This window comes from Nerophis lumbriciformis, linkage group LG34 (genome assembly GCF_033978685.3).
Source record: "Nerophis lumbriciformis linkage group LG34, RoL_Nlum_v2.1, whole genome shotgun sequence".
NCBI classification, from domain to species: domain Eukaryota; kingdom Metazoa; phylum Chordata; class Actinopteri; order Syngnathiformes; family Syngnathidae; genus Nerophis; species Nerophis lumbriciformis.
Genome location: NC_084581.2, coordinates 6,257,483 through 6,278,672, shown reverse-complemented (window position 1 = coordinate 6,278,672; position 21,190 = coordinate 6,257,483). Strand labels below are relative to the sequence as shown.

General features: G+C 39.6%; 3 protein-coding genes and 1 long non-coding RNA gene across 5 annotated transcripts in view; 2 read left to right on the top strand and 2 right to left on the bottom strand.

Annotated features, from left to right (window-relative positions):
• Positions 1 to 425: 425 nt before the first annotated feature.
• atf3 (activating transcription factor 3) lies at positions 426 to 2,910 on the top strand. Its single transcript, XM_061929306.1, has 4 exons — positions 426 to 614; positions 1,400 to 1,643; positions 1,723 to 1,830; positions 1,904 to 2,910. Exons 2-4 carry the CDS (start codon positions 1,401 to 1,403, stop codon positions 2,171 to 2,173), a joined length of 621 nt encoding a protein of 206 aa, XP_061785290.1. The 5' UTR covers positions 426 to 614; position 1,400; the 3' UTR covers positions 2,174 to 2,910.
• A 2,081-nt stretch (positions 2,911 to 4,991) lies between these two features.
• On the bottom strand, positions 4,992 to 8,487 carry batf3 (basic leucine zipper transcription factor, ATF-like 3). The gene is made up of 4 exons (XM_061929209.1): positions 8,448 to 8,487; positions 8,272 to 8,379; positions 8,160 to 8,208; positions 4,992 to 8,073 (listed from the first exon to the last, which is right to left on the bottom strand). The coding sequence occupies exons 1-4, from the start codon at positions 8,478 to 8,480 to the stop codon at positions 7,961 to 7,963; spliced, it is 303 nt and encodes a 100-aa protein (XP_061785193.1). The 5' UTR covers positions 8,481 to 8,487; the 3' UTR covers positions 4,992 to 7,960.
• LOC133576180 (uncharacterized) overlaps positions 8,170 to 21,190 on the top strand; it is a 35,479-nt gene continuing 22,458 nt past the window's right edge. The window contains exons 1-2 of the long non-coding RNA XR_009811599.1: positions 8,170 to 8,221; positions 8,325 to 8,418. This is a non-coding gene — a long non-coding RNA (uncharacterized lncRNA). The remainder of the gene's footprint in view (positions 8,222 to 8,324; positions 8,419 to 21,190) is intronic.
• Positions 11,542 to 20,027, bottom strand: nsl1 (NSL1 component of MIS12 kinetochore complex). Of its 2 annotated transcripts, none has more exons than XM_061929203.1 (6): positions 19,742 to 20,027; positions 19,343 to 19,415; positions 13,276 to 13,409; positions 12,151 to 12,205; positions 12,002 to 12,069; positions 11,542 to 11,928 (listed from the first exon to the last, which is right to left on the bottom strand). In XM_061929203.1, the coding sequence occupies exons 1-6, from the start codon at positions 19,934 to 19,936 to the stop codon at positions 11,689 to 11,691; spliced, it is 765 nt and encodes a 254-aa protein (XP_061785187.1). In that variant the 5' UTR covers positions 19,937 to 20,027; the 3' UTR covers positions 11,542 to 11,688. The 2 variants fall into 2 exon arrangements, with proteins under 2 accessions (XP_061785187.1, XP_061785188.1); XM_061929204.1 differs by having other exon boundaries at positions 11,542 to 11,910.

The following is a 21,190-nucleotide window of genomic DNA, read 5'->3' as shown; positions in this document are numbered from 1 at the left end:
AGAACATTTTGTAATGCTTGTTGTCCTTCTGGACTCTTCTTCTGTCGTTTTTAGTGCTAAGTCACACTGAGCGACATCCCATAATAATGCAGGCCAGGAATAAATCAACGAATAAAGGTGAAGAACATCTGGAATCTTCATCCTGTGATTGGAAACCCGAGCACAAGTCAACATTAGAACATTATAAATATGAATATGAAGAATAACATTTTAACATTGCTTGAATAAAGATGTCATTTTGTAAGAGAAAAAAATCATAAAATAAAGTTGGGGTGTTAGTTGTAGAAAAGAGGAAAGGAGGGTGCATTGCATCATAGCACTACTGGTCTTCTAAAAATAGGATGACGTCACCCTAACCCGGCCCTCCAAAAATACGTCACGAAGCCCCGCCCACCCAGTGGCCGCTTCGCTTATAAGCGCGCGTGATGCAACCCAGCGGTCACACGCGCCACTTAACACTAAAGCAGTAGTACGGGCAGATTCCTCGAGGCGTCTTCTTCTACGCTTTAAAAAAAAAAAGAACTCTTCTTCTACGCTTTAAAAAAAAAAGGACACCTCTTCTTCTACGCTTCAAAAAAGAAAAACGCATTCGCTTGTATTCTGTCACCTCACAGGTAAGAACTTTAACTCCAAACATTTTATACTTTCTACTTTTTTCTACCGAACTAACTCACAACAAAACAATATGTCGTTTTTTACTTCATTCAAGTGTCGCCTTTTTTGTTTGAACTGAAGTGATACAAACAACTCAAGTAACGATTCAAGTGATTCTAGCTTTAGTAACTTTTAAAAATGTTATATTTAACATGTCCATTGATTCATTTGCTATTTATTTTGTGTTTAACTGTTACACAAATGTAAGCCCATGAATATAATAGTACTAATGGTTACATTGAATGTAACTATTAGTACCACTATTATAGACTAGATAACTACAAACTGTAATTGATTGATTGAGACTTTTATTAGTAGATTGCACAGTGAAGTACATATTCCGTACAATTGACCACTAAATGGTAACACCCGAATAAGTTTTTCAACTTGTTTAAGTCGGGGTCCACTTAAATTGATTCATGATACAGATATATACTATCAAATATATACTAACATCATAATACAATCATCACACAAGATAATCCTCAGAGTATATACATTGAATTATTTACATTATTTACAATCCGGGGTGTGGGATATGGAGTGGGGTTAGGTTTGGTTGGTATCAACACTTCTGTCATCAACATAACGTGAAGAATGTTACATTCCATACATAGTTTGTAGTTATGTAGCCTGAATGAATAATGATAATAATTATTGTCAGAGTCATCAAAAGTTGGCGTTTAGGTTTGAAAATTGGTGATCTTAATAATAATTTGGGGGTGTGGTCACGTGTTGTTTCCAGGATGATGCTGCAGCACTCGGGGCCAACGCTCGCTGACATCAGTTGCTCTGCCCTCGTCCCCTGCCTGTCGCCGCCAGGCTCGCTCACGCTGGAAGACTTTGCCAATTTTCAGAGTACCGTGGCAAAGGACGAGCTCCGCCTCGCCATCCAGACCAAGCGTCTGTGCGGCGGCCTCAGCGCCGACGTCAGCTCCGACGGCGCCAGCTCCAGCTCGGACCTCCCTTGCGGCGGCGGAAAGCGAGTGGTAAGTCGCTAGTTGCTTCTCATTGTCGTTGTCGCTGTCTCGCTGCTGTTGTCTAAACGTGAACTTTGACCTTTGGCAGCTGACTGGTGAGGAAACGGACAGGAGGAAGAGAAGGAGAGATAGGAACAAGATCGCCGCCGCCAAGTGTCGCAACAAGAAGAAGGAGAAGACGGAATGTTTGCAAAAGGTTTGTAGACCTTACTCTACCTTCTTGGGCTCAATTAGCGTGACCTCTGACCTTCATATTGTTGCTCTGGCAGGAGTCTGAAAAGCTGGAGAGCGTCAACGCCGAGCTGAAGGCTCAGATTGAAGCTCTGAAGCAGCAGAAGCAGCAGCTGGTCTACATGCTCAACCTGCACCGGCCCACCTGTATCGTCAGGGCGCAGCAGGGGCAGACCCCCGAGGACGAGAGGAACTTGTTCATCCAGCACATCAAGGAGAGCACATTACAAATGCAACACCTGCACAGCTCGCCCCCGGACGCCGCCATGCTCAGCCTGGACCACATTCAGTGTTCGAGCTCCATATGAGCGGACTCTTCTAGAAGCCCCTCAGAGAACTGAGAGGCGCTCAAAGCTACTACGAAGGCGCAGGAAGATGATGCCCGCGCCGACAATCCCAAGCTGCTGATTGGACGGACCTTCGCATGCATCACAAACTGGACTTTGTGCTTCCTGCCAGGTCCAAGGAGAAGAGGCATCTCCTGTCCGCTAGTTGGCGCTGACTTTTCTGCCACTTCTTGCTCACTAAGGCACAAACAAGAAGATGAAAGTTGAATTTATTCCATAACTACTGAACATGCTGCTAATGCTAACGCTAACCACTCAGGACCTTACCTGTCATGTCGTTTGACGCGTGATTCTCCACGGACTTGAAGGCAACGAGGTCTTCCCTCATGTCTGCGACACGTGTGTGTGTCAGGTGTGAACTCACAAGTTGTGTGTGTAACACTACACAAATATTTTTCACTTGAAGTTGTTGTTTATGAGCGAGGCTTCATTGGCTGGTTTGATGTTAGCACACCTCAGGCAGTGAGGATGATGGATGCTCTTCCTTCCTTACTATCAATAAACTATTAAAGAGTTCCAAAGTGTGTGCGTGTGAGAGATGCGGGCGTCTGTATGTTTGTTTCTTGTATTCATGTGACTGTTTAACAACATGTAGCAAGTCAACACTGTTACCAGAGACCAGTGTGTACGCTATTTTATTTTCATTTCTCTTTTTTTTTTTCAACTTTACTGAATAAAATGTTGTTAAAAAATTGCAACATGATTTACTGTTGTCTTCATATTACAACAAACAGGCTATAATAACATTATTTGTGGTATTTCTTATCCCAACGATTTTTCTTTTTAAGTTAAAAGTGGTGTTCCTGGCTTTTCACTCAGTCCTGTTACCTCCTTTGAAATATGTGGAACAAGTCACATGGTCCACAGGAAGTTGCATCAATTCACGTTCTCTGTGAAGAACAAAAGTTACTCAATTTATCTGTATGTATATTCCATCATATTTCAACTATGATTGCGGGTTCAAATCCCAGTACAGTCCTGTTACCTAAATACTGTCAAAGCGCTTTGAGTACCTTGAAGGTAGAAAAGCGCTGTACAAGTATAACGAGTCATACCAAAGACTATAAAACTGGGACCCATTACCTCCCTGCTTGGCACTCAGCATCAAGGGTTGGAATTGGGGGTTAAATCACCAAAATGATTCCCGGGCGCGGCCACCGCTGCTGCTCACTGCTCCCCTCACCTCCCAGGGGGTGAACATGGGGATGGGTCAAACGCAGCGCATAATTTCACCACACCTAGTGTGTGTGTGACTATCGTTGGAACTTTAACTTAACTTTAACCAATATATTAGGCCCACTATTACATTAGCATTATTACCGTGTGGCTAATTTAATGTATTTACTAATTATATGCTAAAAATTAACTCCTGTTACTTTCAGCCCTGTTGCTCAAATTCGTCATCCTCCCCTTTGGAACATTGTACTAAAACAAAGTCAAGTAGTTTGAGATGGACTTAAATTCATTTTGAGTAGTTCAAAATGTGTTACATCAAAAAAGACAAATGGAAGTTTGAAGAGTTACCACAAGCGAATGGTCCATATAAATGATACTCCAAAACTAGTTAATAAATATTTAACCAGAATTGTGATATTTCTCTGTGGAGGAAAGCTGACGTTTCGACCTTAGTGTCATTAGGAGGTGACAGTGCGCAGGAAACAAACCAGTAAAAACTTTTTTTGCCTTGACTTTTAAAATTAATGATCCATTTTCTACCGCTTGTCCCTTTTGGGATCGCGGGAGGGTGCTGGAACATATCTCAGCTGCATTCGGACGGAAGGCGGGGTACACCCTTGACAAGTCGCCACTTCATATATTTATCAAAAGTCAACATTGGAAAATCTGAAATTTGCACTGCCATTTTAGTAATTAGTACATAATTACCCCCGCACAGCAATATTTATCAGCCATTAAACACATTTTCCGTTATTTAAAACTGTAGTTTAATACATTGTTAGATTTTTTTTACTGCTTAACTGAACTTTGCTGCTAATATTGTACAACTATATGACAGTATCGATCATTCACTGGGCGTGTACCTAATCAAGTGTCCAGTGAGTGTGTGTTTGATTTCAGAGTGAGCAAGCAGTGTTTTCTTCCTGAAAGCGCCACACACACACAGAGATGCGCGCGCACGCAGACACACACTGCCTCGTCATGCTGTGTTGTGCAAGACGATGATGCAACTCAGTCACCGGTCGGCAAAGAAGCCTGATGCAACTTGACTGTCACGCCATATGACCTGCAGCTTTGTGTGTGTGGAGGTCAAACGTCAAGTAATCGACACACAAAGAGGAAGTTGAAATGACAGCTAAGTTATGTTGCTGACCAGAGTTTCTAAAATGTTCTATAGAAGCTTCCTTAGATCACGACATACAGTGACCTTTCAAAATAAAGGTTGTGTTAGAAGAGATGAGCATGATGATATAATTTGTGTCAACGCGACTTGAATATTTTCCTACCAATGTATTTCTCTAGACTCGTGAATTAATTCTTCCTGTTTTGTTTTTTTTAAATGCAAGTTTAACTGTTTATGCAGAACGAGAAGAAGAACAAGCAAAGCGGAAGTACGGCTGCGTCATTGCACAACGTGACTCAGGACAGAGCCTGTGTTGATGCCGTGTGGTTGCTATGGAAACATGTTTGATTGAAACTTTTATTAGTAGATTGCACAGTGAAGTACATATTCCGTACAATCGACTAAATTGTAACACCCGAATAAGTTTTTCAACTTATTTAAGTCATAATACAGATATATACTATCATCATAATACAGTCATCACACAAGATAATCATCAGTATATACATTGAATTATTTACAATCCGGGGTGTGGGATGTGGAGAGGTTAGGTTGATATCAACACTTCAGTCATCAACAATTGCATCATCAGAGAAATGGACATTGGAACAGTGTAGGACTGAATTGGTAGGATATGTACATTGACCGTAAAAGTGTCAATCAAACGTTATCTGAAGTCTTTAACTAATCTGGTTTATTTGAAAATAAAAGTCCACATTAATGCATTGCAAAAAAATAACTTAACTAATAAAACATTTACAATATTAATACTTTACTGAAGATAATGGTGCCACCGCTAGAGGACGCTGTCTCATGACGTCTTCAACACAGCGCGGTGTGCGTGACTCGCGGCCTCTCGCGGTTCAATTCTGTACTACATAGAAAGTCACAGCGGAGTTGCTTGCGTTTATTTGTGACACGTTGGAAGTCACATGACACCAAAAGTGTTACAAAACGTATCATAATGTATATTGCTTGAACTAATCAGGTCGTAAAGTGACGTTTAGGAAAGAAAACATTTGGGAGTGCGTGTCATGTGACCCTCTCATGACGCTTCTATAGGCGGACTGCATCATTTCCAAAAACGTACCATTAAAGCTCATTTTTAATCTATTTAATAAATGTTATATATAATGAATGAGTCTAATATTAGAAAGATAAGCTCTTTAGCGCCGCCCTAGTGGCTCCCTAAAACTCTTTCAGAGATGTGTGAAAATGGAAACAGATGAAGAAAAACATTATGTATATATAAAATATATTTTTTGCTTTAATATATTTTCTGTAGAACAAACATGACCCAAACCTTCCTAATTGTTAGAAATCCCACTGTTTATGTTATACATGCTTCACTGATGAGATATTTGGCAAGCACCGTTGTGTCCTACTAATTTCAGCGATCCTTGAACTCATCGTAGTTTGTTTACATGTACAACTTTCTCCGATGCTGCCACAGAAAGACGTGTTTTATGCAACTGCTTCTTTGTCTCATTTTGTTCATCAAATGTTTTATGCTGTGCATGAATGCGCAAAGGTGAGCTTTGTTGATTTTATTGATTTGCTGGAGTACTTATCAGGCATATTTGGTCACTCCATGACTGCAAGCTAATCGACGCTAACATGCTATTTAGGCTAGCTGTATGTAGTACATATTGCATCATTATGCCTCATTTGTAGGTATATTTGAGCTCATTTAATATTCTTTACTTTTATGCTCTTTGTATATATTTTAGTTCTGCATGTCTCATGACACATTATCTGTATGTAATATTGGCTATATTCAGATAGTTGTTTGTGTGCCATGTTGTGCCAGACCACAGCAAACATTACCTAGCTTGCCAAAGATTGCACTAAATCTATTAAAAGAAGACAGCCTGCCGTTTCCTTTAACTTGGACACACACATCTATACCTTTGGCTTATCTGAGCCGTAATATCGCTAAAATTCATCTAATTTTGTCCACTAGCAACGCTGAGATCATTATTCATGCGTTCGTTACGTCTCGTCTCGATTACTGTAGCGTATTATTTTTGGGTCTCCCTATGTCTAGCATTAAAATATTACAGTTGGTACAAAATGCGGCTGCTAGACTTTTAACAAGAACAAGAAAGTTTGATCATATTACGCCTATACTGGCTCACCTGCACTGGCTTCCTGTGCACTTAAGATGTGACTTTAAGGTTTTACTACTTACGTATAAAATACTACACGGTCTAGCTCCAGCCTATCTTGCCGATTGTATTGTACCATATGTCCCGGCAAGAAATCAGCATTCAAAGAACTCTGGCTTATTAGTGATTCCCAGAGCCCAAAAAAGTCTGCGGGCTATAGAGCGTTTTCTATACGGGCTCCAGTACTCTGGAATGCCCTCCCGGTAACAGTTAGAGATGCTACCTCAATAGAAGCATTTAAGTCCCATCTTAAAACTCATTTGTATACTCTAGCCTTTAAATAGACCCTCTTTTTTAGATCAGTTGATCTGCCGTTTCTTTTCTTTTCTCCTCTGCCCCCCTCTCCCTTGTGGAGGGGGAGTTACACAGGTCTGGTGGCCATGGATGAAGTGCTGGCTGTCCAGAGTCAGGACCCGGGGTGGACTGCTCGCCTGTGTATCGGTTGGGAACATCTCTGCGCTGCTGACCCGTCTCCGCTCGGGATGGTTTCCTGCTGGCCCCACTATGGACTGGACTCTCACTATTATGTTGGATCCACTGTGGACTGGACTTTCGCTGATATGTTGGATCCACTATGGACTGGACTTTCACAATATTATGTCAGACATACTCGACATACATTGCTTTCGGTCTTCCCTAGAGGGGGGTGGGGAGGTTCCCCACATATGCGGTCCTCTCCAAGGTTTCTCATAGTCATTCACATCGACGTCCCGCTGGGGTGAGTTTTCCTTACCCTTATGTAGGATGTTGTTGTGGCTTGTGCAGCCTTTTGAGACACTTGTGATTTAGGGCTATATAAATAAACATTGATTGATAATTTCCAGGAGTTCTCACCTTCTAAGTAGCCTCTGATTTACTAATGTTTTCCAATGTTGTAAAAATGTGTAGAATAAATATTATATTTCAACATTTCTGTCAATGAAGATCTGCTTCAGCCTGCGACACATAGTCATTTTGATAGTAGGCTATTATAGCTAATATAGACACGTCATGTATTGCCTTCATTATAAGACTTATATACGGCTTTTAATTTTTTGCGGCTCCAGACAGATTTGTTTTTTGTATTCTTGGTCCAATACGGCTCTTTCAACGTTTTTGATTGTCACCCCCGGAGTTACAACAATGTTATGTATGTAACATCACTAAAGCCAAAGGTCAACCTTACGAATTCCTACAGATTCCCTTCAAAAAGGTGTGGTTACCAAGCATAAATAGAGTGCATAACATAACATTAATGATCTATACGGGGTTTTCGGAGGAAGCAGCTGAGGTAACAAGGATTCAGAGGACGCAGGACATGATGACGTCATCTTGCAGGCAGTGCATGGTGGGACAGACAGGCTCATGGGCCCCCAAAGCTTCAGTCAGCATACGTTGTTCCTCGCGCAGAGACACTATCTGTAAGCATTCCTCTTTTAATCCTTCAAGTCCTGCACAACTACATTCATGTCATTTATATTGTGTGTGTGTGTGTGTGTACGTGCCTCCTGCCTCAGAGTTGTGTTCCTCTGCTGAAGCTGCTCACACGCCTGCAAGACACAGGTGAGCATTACATCGCCTTGATTCCTAGATCATTTCCAATCAGTACACACCTGGTGCAACATGTCAGCTCTTTGTGTTTGTCTCTTGCTCCTTTTCTGCGCAGCACTTCTGTTCTTCTCCCTCCTCTTCATCCTCCTGTCTTCATCGTCAGAGGAAGCCTGACACACACGCGCACAAAATTGGAAGTTTGAAGCCAGGTAAGTCAGCTAGGAAGAGACACTCTTACCTGACATGTGAGCTGCGAGGAGCACGCTGACATGTCAAGAGGTCACGCCAGCGGACACCAAGTCCAGTCATGTGTTGAGAGGAAACGTGACAACTTTCACTTCCTTTTTCACTTTGGGAACATCTGAGGCGCCCTTCTCTTAAGTCACATGACCATCCAACGTCCATGCAACATAGTGTGAGTGAGAGCTCGCTCAAAGCTGGCAAAGCAGCTCCATCAAATTTAAAACTTTGGCAAAAGTTTTGGAGTTCATCCACTATACCAGTGGTTCTCAAACTTACCTACAATACTACCTCAGAAAAAAACTTGGCTCTCAAAGTACCACCATAATAAAATACAGTAGCGTAGTAGGCATAAGTATTCATTCAAAACAAGGCAGAGGCTTAATTACAAGTATATTTAGTATTTTTGGACGCTGTAACATTATTGAAGACTGTGTTTGACTAGAGGAAAACAAAACACTGTACTTTAATAAGGATTAAAATATTTGGCATAGCACTAGATGGAGCTCATGTACTTCTAGTGCAGTACTTCTCAAATATTTTGTCACACCCTCCTAGGGAGAAGAAAATATTTTGTGCCCCCCCCCCATTCTTCACTGTGACTATTAATAGTATTATTTGTCTATAAAATTGTTATAACTATACCTCTGCATAACATTGTAAGCTTATTCGCATTAAAAGGAAACAATACACCGGTCTTTCCTCGTCTCCCACCGTGGTTACAGTGAAGCCAAATGCTACATACGCTTCATCATATTCTGGTACGGCAAAATAGGCAGGTTCCCTGAAGTCAGGGTGGCCCGCCCCACTATTTGAGAAGGATTGTACTCGTGGTACACCTACCACAGTTTGAGAATCCCTGCTCTATAAAGTCGCCCCCCACTTCATATAATGTGGCTTCACCGCATCGCAAATTTTGGTTTTTAAAACATTTATCCATTTTATACCGCTTGTCCCTGTCTGGGTCGCGGGGATGCTGGAGACTATCTCTGCTGCATTTGGGCGGAAGGCAGGGTACACCCTGGACAAACTCGCCCCTCATTGCAGGGCCACAGACAGACAACATTCACACTCACACAATTGGGCAAACAAATTCTGCAAAAGGTTTGCCCTCAACATAAAAATGCTTAAATAGACTAAAAGTATCATTAGTAAGGTACAATTTAGTCATGAGATGAGATAGGAAAAAAAAGAAAGAAAAAAAGTAAACAATCGGATCAAGCTGTTCAGCATCTAGCTATTTATAATTAATGATTGCTACTTAGCGGAAATTAATTTGTTCACAGCTATGTCCGGAACCAATAACAGCGATAGAGGGATTCCCCTATCTATAATTGATTTTAAAATTAATCTCAGTCAGAATAAAAGGAATACGTTATACATTTTGTAGACATTTTAAAAGTGTCAAAATGCGACCATTCTTCTTCTTCTTTTGGACATCCGTCGTATCCACGAAGAAACATCACCATCAGCCAAAGAAAGTTATGTTTGATACTTATGGGAGTGATGGTGGCACCAACACCAACCCATTTATTAGTAATGTTGATATTATCTATCATTTTAAATGTTTCGGTTTTCTCGAAATCCCCAACTTTCCAGGAAATTCCCATTGAAATAAATGGACACTCTTTCTTAATTCCACAATTCCCACATTTCTAAACCGATTCAAACAATTGAACCATCAACACATTCCACTCATCTTGGACATTCAAAATACTAATTTTCCGACTTCAAAAAAATTCTAAGATTTCCCAGAATTCCAAATCCCTATTTCCTCCATTTGTCCTTTCTGCTTCTCTTTCCACATTGTTCAACCTATTCCACCATCAACATATTCTACATAATCAGGACAACAAAGTTGCCTAGTCCCCCTACCTATGGTCATTTTTCCAATTGCAAAGTGTTGCGTCAACATTTCTCGACCGACTCAAAATTTTCCACACCAACCCATTAATCTCAACCTGGGCAATTGTGTTATATTCCAAAATCCCCAGTTTTACAAGAATTGCCAAATTACCTGGAAATTCCCATTCAAATGAATGGAGTATTTCTCACCTGATTCAAACCATTTTACCATCGAGACATTCCACTCATACGGGACAATCGAAGCTAACACTTTCCCGAGTTCCTTAAAACATTCTGTTTCCCCCCCGGATCCTTTTTTAAAAAGTGTTACTATTTCAACTTTTCTCGACCGATTCAAACATTTTAACAACACACTCAGCTGATTCAGGACATTAGTGCTCTTTTCCATCTACCAAAAGTTCCCAGTTTTCTCGAATTACCTATTCAAGTGAATGGAGTATTTTTTTCTGAGTTCCACAATTTCTACATTTCTCAAACGATTGAAAAGATTGCAACACCGACCTGTTACGCTCATGAATTGTGTTACCTGGTGGCATCTTGGAAGTATGCTAACTGTTCCAATTTTATACTGACATTTAAGCTATTTTTCCCCCCCTAATAAATGGATTACGTTACTTGACACCATCTTAGAAGTATGATAGCGGTTTCCCTCTCAGCATGCCAACATTAATAAGATTGTATAAGGTTTATACTAGCATGTAGCTAGGTACCTGGCGCCATCTTGGAAGTATGCTAGCTGTTCCCGATACCATGCTAATATTAGCATGTTAACGTTCGATACTAGCATTTTAATTAATCTTGTACTTTTTAACCCAGTAATCAGATTTGTTTTTTTTACCTGGCACCATGTTAGAAGTATGCTAACTGTTCCCCTGTTAGCATGCTAGCATTTTAGCTAATGGGATACATTTAGAGCTCAAGTTCATAGATTGTTACTTTGTAATCCCTTGAAGTATGCTAACTCTTCTAACTAGACCAACATCTAGCATTTCAAGATTCATACTACATTTCAGTTCAGCTTCTGCTCTTCACTTCTCAAACCATGTTTAACCTTTAAACTATTTCAACTTTCAAACCACTTCTACATTTGACCAGAATGTCAGTTTAGCTTCAGCTCTTCAAAATTGAAACCTTTTCAACAATTAAACCATTACACCATTTCTACATTCACCCTACATTCCATCAGCGTTTCATTTCAGCTTCGACATTGGAGCCTTCACACACAATTTCTACAGAAATTGCTTTATCTAGTTTCCTTTATGGCTGTAAATGTTAACAATCAAAAATGTTTAAAGTGTGAAAAATGATCGTGTCCAAAAGAAAAAGCACAGACTTCTCCCAACCTCATTCCAAGCAATCCTAATGAATTGTCTTCACTTTGCGTCTCCATCATATTCATGTTTGATGGCCATGTAGGCGCCTGCGGCTTCCATGTCCATCACAACTCTTCTGATTGGTTGCTTGGTCGACGATGTGCAGTTTACTGTAGGTGGCGGGGCTTCTGCAGATAGGCCGCTGCCGCCGAACACGTCGTTGTCCACTTGGAAATGCGTTTGACAACCTTTGACAACCTGACACAGACCTTCCGTCTGCTGCTGCAAAGTACAGATGGACTGAACACAGAAAAAACATCATGACTTTTCTTTATCCTGTGTGTGTGTGTGTGTGTGTGCGTGTGCGTTGTACCTTGATGACCTGCCTAGCCTGTTTCACCAATGCAGGCGCTGCAGCGGCCACATCTTTCATGAAGTTTACTGATCAAAAAGGAGAGCTTTGTTTGGTCACATTGCTGCATTTATGAAAACAGATGAATTACAATGTATACATGTAATTACCCGCTGAAGGGTCTGTGACCACCTGCTGAGCTCTGACTGGTTCTTCATAATGGCCCTGTACAAAAATGATGACTCTTTCAAAAGTTTCAGGACAGCTGTTGTTATTTTGTGTCAACCCCTAGTGGTTAATTTCAATAAATGAGCTTAGATCAGTGGTTCTTAACCTGGGTTCGGCGAGTCGGCCTCAGGGGTTCGGCGGAGCCTCCGCCGCGGAGGTCAGGACACACCCGACTCATCGTGTAAATAAAAACTTCTCCCTATCGGCGTATTATGGATACCCCCAAACAATGTTCCCTCCAATTTTCCATATGCGTGGACCTACTCAGTGTCCTAGTGGTTAGAGTGTCCGCCCTGAGATCGGTAGGTTGTGAGTTCAAACCCCGGCCGAGTCATACCAAAGACTATAAAAATGGAACCCAATACCTCCCTGCTTGGCACTCAGCATCAAGGGTTAGAATTGGGGGTTAAATCACCAAAAATGATTCCCGGGCGCGGCCACCGCTGCTGCCCACTGCTCCCCTCACCTCCCAGGGGGTCATCAAGGGGATGGGTCAAATGCAGAGGACAAATTTCACCACACGTAGTGTGTGACAATCATTGGTACTTTAAATTAGATGTGCACACTGTGGCCACACCAGCAGCACACCTGTCCCTAACCTGACTAAATACCAAGTTAATGACCCCAAAAGGGACAAGCGGTAGAAAGTGGATGGATGAACGTTTTATTATTATAATAAAATGACAGCAGTCATTTCCATGGGATTATTTTCTAATATAAGTGTTTTGGCCCACTTACAATGACAATAACAAAAAATATAGTTTACCCCTTTCCGATATCACATTTAGTTCCCACTAAAACATTCACATGTTGCACAATGAGATGTAAACACGATCATGTGTACATTCCTGCAACTTTCTGTTTGTAACACATATCTTTATTAGTATTTCTTTAATATAATATTAATCATTTCATGATTAATATTTATAAACTAAGATTAAATTAAGAAAAAAAAACATTTTATTTTTCACTAAAGAAGGGTTCGGTGAATGCGCATATGAAACTGACGGGGTTCAGTACCTCCAACAAGGTTAAGAACCACTGGCTTAGACGAAGAAGACACCCACCAGGAGTTTGCGCTCAGCTTTAAGAGCCTGGACCACATAAGGCAGGATGCGTCGGGGGTACGAGCCTCTTCTGCTCGTCGTCTCAACGATGGCGTCGTCCAGCTGTCCCTTCAAGTCATTGCCGTCGTCCTCAGCTAACACAAAAATAAGGTTAAATCAGAATAAAGCGCATAGATTGTAAAAATATGGAGGGTCAAAAGTGACAATATTAAATAAATAAATCTTTAAATGAATACTTAAATATGTCATTAACTTATCATTATTAAAATGTGTTATTTAATGTGCCATTATCTATTCAATACAAAAGTACTTTAATAAATAATTGTAATATTTAGGCCCCACTTATACTGCATACCAAATTTGATTCTTGTCCTCAAGTGTCTTTTGCCCGTCTTAACATTTTAAATCTGATCTTTTTGCATCAGACTTGGGCCACATCAGGAGGTAGTCCGAATCCGATTGGAATCGGATTCTATACAGAAATACGACCTGAATGCCAATTACGTAATTCATGTGCGCAGGAAAACGCCGCCCGCCAGCGTAAGTGGATACGTCATCACAACATCCGGCTTCAGTGAGCAAAGTACTTTTTTGGCGGCATCAGTAGTCAATAATGCACAAATAACATACGATATGTAATACGTCAAGATATATACTTTGATTCCGAAGAAATAGCGACGACTTAAAGACCGGAATTTACGCTCTGGCTTATTTGCTTACATGTTACTTACATTATGTAAGTCGCTTACGTTAGTGTTATTAATAATAATAAAAAATCAGCACACATTGTTTTATATGTTATTCAAACCGTTCCAACTTCAAACTGTTCAGCCTATTCGGGAATCGCGGGCTTTTCCTTAACAAATTCCAAAAATTCCCAGAATTCCAGCTTTTCTGGCACATTTTTCACATTTAAAATTAATTAGCCATTTTTCAAACTCCCACCATTTCCACATTTTTCAACCGATTCAAACCATTCCACCGTCAACATATTCCACCATTCTGGAAATTCAAACCTGCCTTTTTCCAAGTTCCAAAAAAATTCCTGGATTTTCCAGAATTCCTGCTTTTTCAAGGCCCTATTTCCACCCATTTTCTGGCGACTGCTCCTTCCACATTTTCCAACGCATTTCAACTGTTCCAGCATCAAAACATTCCTCTTAATCAGGACAAAAAACAAATTTGTTTTATGAACTGGAAAAATTCCCTGTTTCCCCGAAATCCCAAGATTTTCGTAATACCGATTTGAAAAATTTCAACACCAACCATTTCAACTCACTAGACTATTCAAGTTTTTCACCATTTAAAAAAAAATTCCTGCTTTTCAATTTATTTATTTTTAATTCTCATTGAAATCAATGGGACATTCTTCAAAGTTCATCTGATTCAAACCATTCCAACTTCAAAATATTCAGCCTGTTCAGGAATGTTGTGCTCTACAACAATTCTAAGAAAAATTCCCGTATTTCCCATAATTCCTTTTTTTTTTGTTGCATTTCCATCCATCTCCATCCATCCATCTTCTTCCGCTTATCCGAGGTCGGGTCGCGGGGGCAGCAGCTTAAGCAGGGAAGCCCAGACTTCCCTCTCCCCAGCCACTTCGTCCTCCTCCCGGGGGATTTCCCCCATTATAAAATGAATTGGCCATTTTTCTAACTTCCACAATTCCCACATTCTTCAACACATTCCCCTTTTAACACATTCCACCATTCTGGAAATTCAAACTACTGTATTTTTCGGACTATAAGTCGCAGTTTTTTTCATAGTTTGACGGGGGTGCGACTTATACTCAGGAGCGACTTGTGTGAAATTATTAACACATTACCGTAAAATATCAAATAATATTATTTAGCTCATTCACGTAAGAGACTAGACGTACAAGATTTCATGGGATTTAGTGATTAGGAGTGACAGATTGTTTGGTAAACGTATATAGCATGTTCTATATGTTATAGTTATTTGAATGACTCTTACCATAATATGTTACATGAACATACCAGGCACGTTCTCAGTTGGTTATTTATGCCTCATATAACGTACACTTATTCAGCCTGTCGTTCACTATTCTTTATCTATTTTAATTTGCCTTTCAAATGTGTATTCTTGGTGTTGGGTTTAATCAAATAAATTTCCCCCAAAAATGCGACTTATACTCCAGTGCGACTTATATGTTTTTTTCCTTCTTTATTATGCATTTTCGGCCGGTGCGACTTATACTCCAGAGCGACTTACACTCCGAAAAATACGGTACCCTTTTTCCAAGTTCACAAAAATTCCCAATTTTCCCGAAATTCCATAATACCATTTACTACTTCAACATTTCTTACCCGATTTAAACAATTCCAACACGAACCAATTCAGCTCATTCATGCTCCTAATAATTTTCAAAAATCCCCGCTTTCCCCAAAATTCCCACATTTCCAGGAAGTTCCCATTGAAATGAATGGGACATTTTTACAAAATGCAAAATTCCCACATTTTTCAACCTATTCAAACCATTCCAACATAAACACATTCCGTTCATCCTGGACATTCAAACTAACACTTTTCCAAGTTCCAAACCAAATTCCGGTTTTCCTGGAAATTCAAACTCTTCAACATTCAAACCATTCCAATATTTAAACCATTTCAGCGTTTAAACGATTTCAACATTTAAACAATTTCTACATTCATCCGACATTCCATTAGCATGTTAACGTTTGATATGTTGAAAAGTTCAGCGTCAACTTTTCAACATTCAAACTATTCTTACATTTATACTACTTTCTGTCAGCATTTCACTTCAACATTGGAGCATTCACATGCAATTCCTTCAGGAATTGCCTCTTCTAGTTTGAATGTATTATTCTTTATTGAGTTTATTTGCCTGTAATTTTATTTTCCAGTTCCAAACGGTTCTGTCATGACCTGTCTTCGCAGGTCAGACTTTTTATATAGTTTTTAAAAATGTTTTAAGTTTATTTCCTGTTTTGCACTTTTATTTTCTGTTCTACTTCATGTGTTGTGTTGTCCTGCAATTACTTTTTCCATTGCTTTTTTCAAATGTTTTTTAATGTTAAAAAAATGCAATGTTATGCAGAGGTGTACTTATAGCATTGTTATAGACAAATTACACTATTTATAGTCATGGCTAGGGATGGAAATCGGAAACCGGTTCCTAGTGTATCAACTCCTTGGAATCGCTTGCCATTTTGTCAAGCGATTCACTTATCGATGCTTCCGGGTGGGAATGACGTCAGTATGCTAAGTGTATACTGCGTAGTGACGTCTGATCTTAAGATGGCGATGGCTGGTCTAAACAAACTAACATTTTACAAGAAAAGATTGCAATAGCGCTACTTTGTGATAATTATAACGCTTTTATTATAACGGCTTTTCTGCTATCACTTTCCGTATCATATTTGTAGATATCGTATATGCTGATGTTCTGTTGCTGCTGCTGCTGTTGTTGTTGTTGTCTGTCTTATTTATATTGTGCTTTTTTAACAATATCTCTGATTACTGCTCACTGCAGACTTTATGAGAGCCAACAAACATAATAAAACATCACTTACTGTACAATGTCTGCTGTCATTAGGAAGCCGAATGCCAGGATGTTAATATATTCCCATTTAGATGACGAATGACTCATAATCCTTGCGAACAAATGGCGGGGTGGAACGAAGCATCTTTTCTTGTCGTTCTCGCCTTTTCCGGGTCTAATTTGGTTGTCAAAGTGTACCAACATGTGGGAATATCTCCTCGTTCTTCTACTATACAGGTGAAAGGCTTGATTTATGATCTACAATAAAGTTTGACGAGCAACAAAACAAGGAAACAGCTCATGAGTCGATCATGTCAAACACGCAAGCTTGTGATCACGGCGCCGCTATAGTTTGTCTGCGTTAGCGCTTGTAACAACAATTTCACTAATACTTGGTTAATATTTAAGTCACAAAATGTAAATGGAGTATTGTTGGCCCTTTTTGGATTGTTATTTATTTGGTTTTATGGGCAGAATAGAGGACCTCCAATTGGGTGTTATGTTTATTTACAAGTTAGAATGCATAAAAAAATAAATGAATTTGTCGCCATGTCTTTCATAATGATTGTGAACGATAGGCAAATTTCCAAAAAGTGCAGTTGCTCCTTAAGAAAAGACCTTGATATTTTTACAGAAATGCAATTTTATTGTCAGAATGTCATCAGAGAACTTTTTTAAGCATTTTACTTGGATGCATGTCATTTATTTGCCCAAAACTTGGTAACAGTTTTATCTAAAGTTATTTCAGGCTGTATTTTGGAGTGAAATTTACTAGCGAGCACACAAGTCGGAGTCTTCTCACTCGTTTTTGCACTTGCACTATGAATGCATTGATCTGATCACTGACTGTAATAGATAAAGTAAAAGACCTTCTATGGTCAAAATAAATTGCATGATTAATCTAAGTGTGTTCAGGATTGAGACAATTGTTTGTGATTAATCTCTAGTTAATACTAATTACTAATAACATGTTTTGTTTTTTTGTCTTTTATTAAAGAATATATATGCCAATTATGCAAAATATATGATGAAGTCATATTGACCCCTTCCCTCACCCGACTATATTGGCAATCTGCTGGGAACCCTGAGCTTACCATAAATGTTTCGAAAGACTTTGGTACCGTATTTTCCGCACTATAAGGCGCACCTAAAAACCACAATTTTTCTCAAAAGCTGACAGTGCGCCTTATAACCCGGTGCGCTTTATTACGATTCATTTTCATAAAGTTTCGATCTCGCAACTTCGGTAAACAGCCGCCATCTTTTTTCCCGGTAGAACAGGAAGCGCTTCTTCTTCTACGTAAGCAACCGCCAAGGAAAGCACCCGCCCCCATAGAACAGGAAGCGCTTCTTCTTCTACTGTAAGCTACCACCCGCCCCCGGAAGAAGAAGAAAAAACGCGCGGATATCACCGTACGTTTCATTTCCTGTTTACATCTGTAAAGACCACAAAATGGCTCCTACTAAGCGATCCGGTTCATAAAAAGACGCAATCTCTCCATCCGCACACGGATTACTACCGTATTTCACAGCTGATATTCCTGTGAACCGCACTGTGGAACGGGAGCACGTACGGTGAATATTCGCACCACAGGGAATGAGAAGTCATCCTTCACTGTGGTTCTAGCTTGCCATGCTAACTTCCACCCATGGTGATATTCAAAAGGAAGACCTTGCCAAAAGAGACCTTTCCAGCCGGCGTCATCATAAAAGCTAACTCGAAGGGATGGATGGATGAAGAAAAGATGAGCGAGTGGTTAAGGGAAGTTTACGCGAAGAGGCCGGGTGGCTTTTTTCACACAGCTCCGAAGGAACCGGCCATTTTGGATACCACGCTTGCGCAACTTTTCAATTCGGACACCGAAGACGAAGAATTCGAAGGATTTACGAATGAAGAATAACTTCAGAAGGTGAGCGCTATGTTTATTTTGTGTGTTGTGACATTAACGTTTGAGCAACATTATGTTACTATTGCTCTACACCATTTTGAATTTTACTATGTTTGTGATTGCACATTTGCGTACATTTTGGGACAGAGTTGTTAGAACGCTGGTTTTCAATATATTATTAAAGTTTGACTGAACTATCTGACTGTTTTTTTGACATTCACTTTAGCGCAGCGTTTTTTTGACATTCACTTTAGCGCAGCGTAGGCGCGGCTTATAGTCCGGGGCGGCTTATTGGTGGACAAAATTATGAAATATGTAATTCATAGAAGGTGCGGCTAATAATCCGGTGCGCCTTATAGTGCGGAAAATACGGTAGTTCCAGGCTTCAGACCAGATCATTCATTGGACTAAATTTGTGCTAGCCCCGCCCACTGTGTCTAATTATTAATTCACGTTCATCAAATAATAAAGAAATCATTAAACCATGAAATAAAGAATTAAATCATAAACTAAATAATAAATGAATAAAATAATGACATGAATGTATCAATTCCAGTTACAATTTGTAATGACACATTTAATATTTCAATATTTATGTACATAACTTTGTCCTATTTGTCCTTTATATAAAGGTCATGTTTTGTTGTTTTATTACCATCTACATCCGGGGCATCCTCCCACGTTTGTCCATTCACTAACACGTTTTGATGGACTGCAGACTCAAAGTTCTGTTGAATAAAGTAGGATACATAATTGTTATGACTTTGTTGTAACATCCAGACTGCTGTGTGTATTTCATATAAAAATTACATAAGAGGGCACAAAACACAGAGTGCATGGGTTTGTAGGTTTTGCCATGTACAAAGTTGGATTGGATTAATCGCGGTAACCATTTATAATTTAAGAGAAGTTCCAGAGTGTTCTCCGTCGCCTTCATAATCATACACCATGTATGTGAGTATGCGCTGTTTAATATATATAATCAACAAGCACTTCTGTCGTGTTTGTACTTTGAAAGTCAAGCATGTTTTCAAAGATAACTTTTCCAACTTACCGCCAGCAGCTCCTGAAGTAAAACTCGCTTTGTTTCCTCAGCAATTCCCGCTTGTCCATCGAGAGCTTTTTTTAAAATGCCTTTGTACAAATTCATCTGCGCTATAGCCTGTCTTTTAGACGTAAGTTGTACTCTGCATTCTTGATTTGTTTCATCGACGAGTACCGGGAAGTCTTTTCTGTCCACTGGTTCCATTTTGCCGCCTTTTGTTTGACGGGAAACTTCCTGATCCTTCTTCTTCTTCTTCTTCTTCTTCTTCTTCTTTTCTTCTTCGGTTTCATGGCAGTTGGCAAGCAACCTTGTGGTGTGCATCACCGCCACCTGCTGATATAGAGTATGAAGCGAGCTGGAACCCTACTCTACATTATTTTATATTTAAACTTGTCTTTAAAAAAAAAAAAAAAAATACTTTGTACCCTATGTGTTCTGAGTGCAATCCTAAAATATCTTCCTCTTCCGTAAATTTATTTTGCTTTCTCTACTATATTTCCTACATTGTATTATTAATACATGCCCTACACTTTCTATTTCATGACAATAATCACACAGGCCTGTGCTATGGTTCCCTATCAATTTCAATGAACTATTTAGATATGTATGTCCTAACCTCATTCTAGTAATAATGTCTTCCATCCATCCATCCATTTACTAACGCTTGTCCCTTTTGGGGTCGCGGGGGGTGCTTGAGCCTATCTCAGCTGCATTCGGGCGGAAGGCGGGGTACACCCTGGACAAGTCGCCGCCTCATCAGAGGGCCAACACAGATAGACAGACAACATTCACACTCACATTCACACACTAGGGCCAATTTAGTGTTGCCAATCAACCTGTCCCCAGGTGCATGTCTTTGGAGGTGGGAGGATGTCTTCTTCCTTCCAATTTCTATTCCCTCCTCACATTACGTCTACTCTCCTCTGGACTTTGTAATCCTCTACCTTTTTTTCTCCTTATTCCAATTATCCTGCCACTTTTTATTGTGTTCTATCTTAACTATATTCTTCACTTCTGCTTAAGTTTACTGTGGTTGATCTCCATGTTCATTTCTGTTTTAGCTGTTGCTTTCTTTGCGCACCTATCTGCTAATTCTTCCCCCCAACTCCTACATGAGTATGGAAGTAGAATTGTCTCACATCAACTTATCAATATGATATTAACACATATGCATACTGTATATTAATACATTTACAAATACAAATACAAATAAATAAATAATTTGTATAAATAAACGCTTATTTGTAAATATATTTTTGAGATTTGAAAATATATACCGTACAAATAAAATGTATAAATATAAAACTGTGACATACAAATAAATCAATAATTTGTATAAATAAACGTGTATTTGTAAATATATTTTTGAGATTTGAATATAAATATGCTTGATTTTGTAATTGTATTTGTATTGAATTTGCATATGTGGATCGCATATTTGCTTTTGTGTCGATGAGA

What these genes read in the sequence shown, in the direction of transcription:
- atf3 (XM_061929306.1), top strand. Translation starts at nt 1,401, where the DNA reads ATGATGCTGCAGCACTCGGGGCCAACGCTCGCTGACATCAGTTGCTCT. An exon ending in GCGGCGGCGGAAAGCGAGTG is followed by an intron (nt 1,644 to 1,722) that starts GTAAGTCGCTAG and finishes GACCTTTGGCAG; the next exon opens with CTGACTGGTGAGGAAACGGA. An exon ending in AGACGGAATGTTTGCAAAAG is followed by an intron (nt 1,831 to 1,903) that starts GTTTGTAGACCT and finishes TTGCTCTGGCAG; the next exon opens with GAGTCTGAAAAGCTGGAGAG.
- batf3 (XM_061929209.1), bottom strand. Translation starts at nt 8,480, where the DNA reads ATGTCAGCGTGCTCCTCGCAGCTCACATGTCAG. An exon ending in CCTCGCAGCTCACATGTCAG is followed by an intron (nt 8,380 to 8,447) that starts GTAAGAGTGTCT and finishes CGTGTGTGTCAG; the next exon opens with GCTTCCTCTGACGATGAAGA. An exon ending in GAGCTGACATGTTGCACCAG is followed by an intron (nt 8,209 to 8,271) that starts GTGTGTACTGAT and finishes TGTGTCTTGCAG; the next exon opens with GCGTGTGAGCAGCTTCAGCA.
- nsl1 (XM_061929203.1), bottom strand. Translation starts at nt 19,936, where the DNA reads ATGGAACCAGTGGACAGAAAAGACTTCCCGGTACTCGTCGATGAAACA. An exon ending in GGTCACAGACCCTTCAGCGG is followed by an intron (nt 12,070 to 12,150) that starts GTAATTACATGT and finishes CTTTTTGATCAG; the next exon opens with TAAACTTCATGAAAGATGTG. An exon ending in AGGCTAGGCAGGTCATCAAG is followed by an intron (nt 11,929 to 12,001) that starts GTACAACGCACA and finishes TTCTGTGTTCAG; the next exon opens with TCCATCTGTACTTTGCAGCA.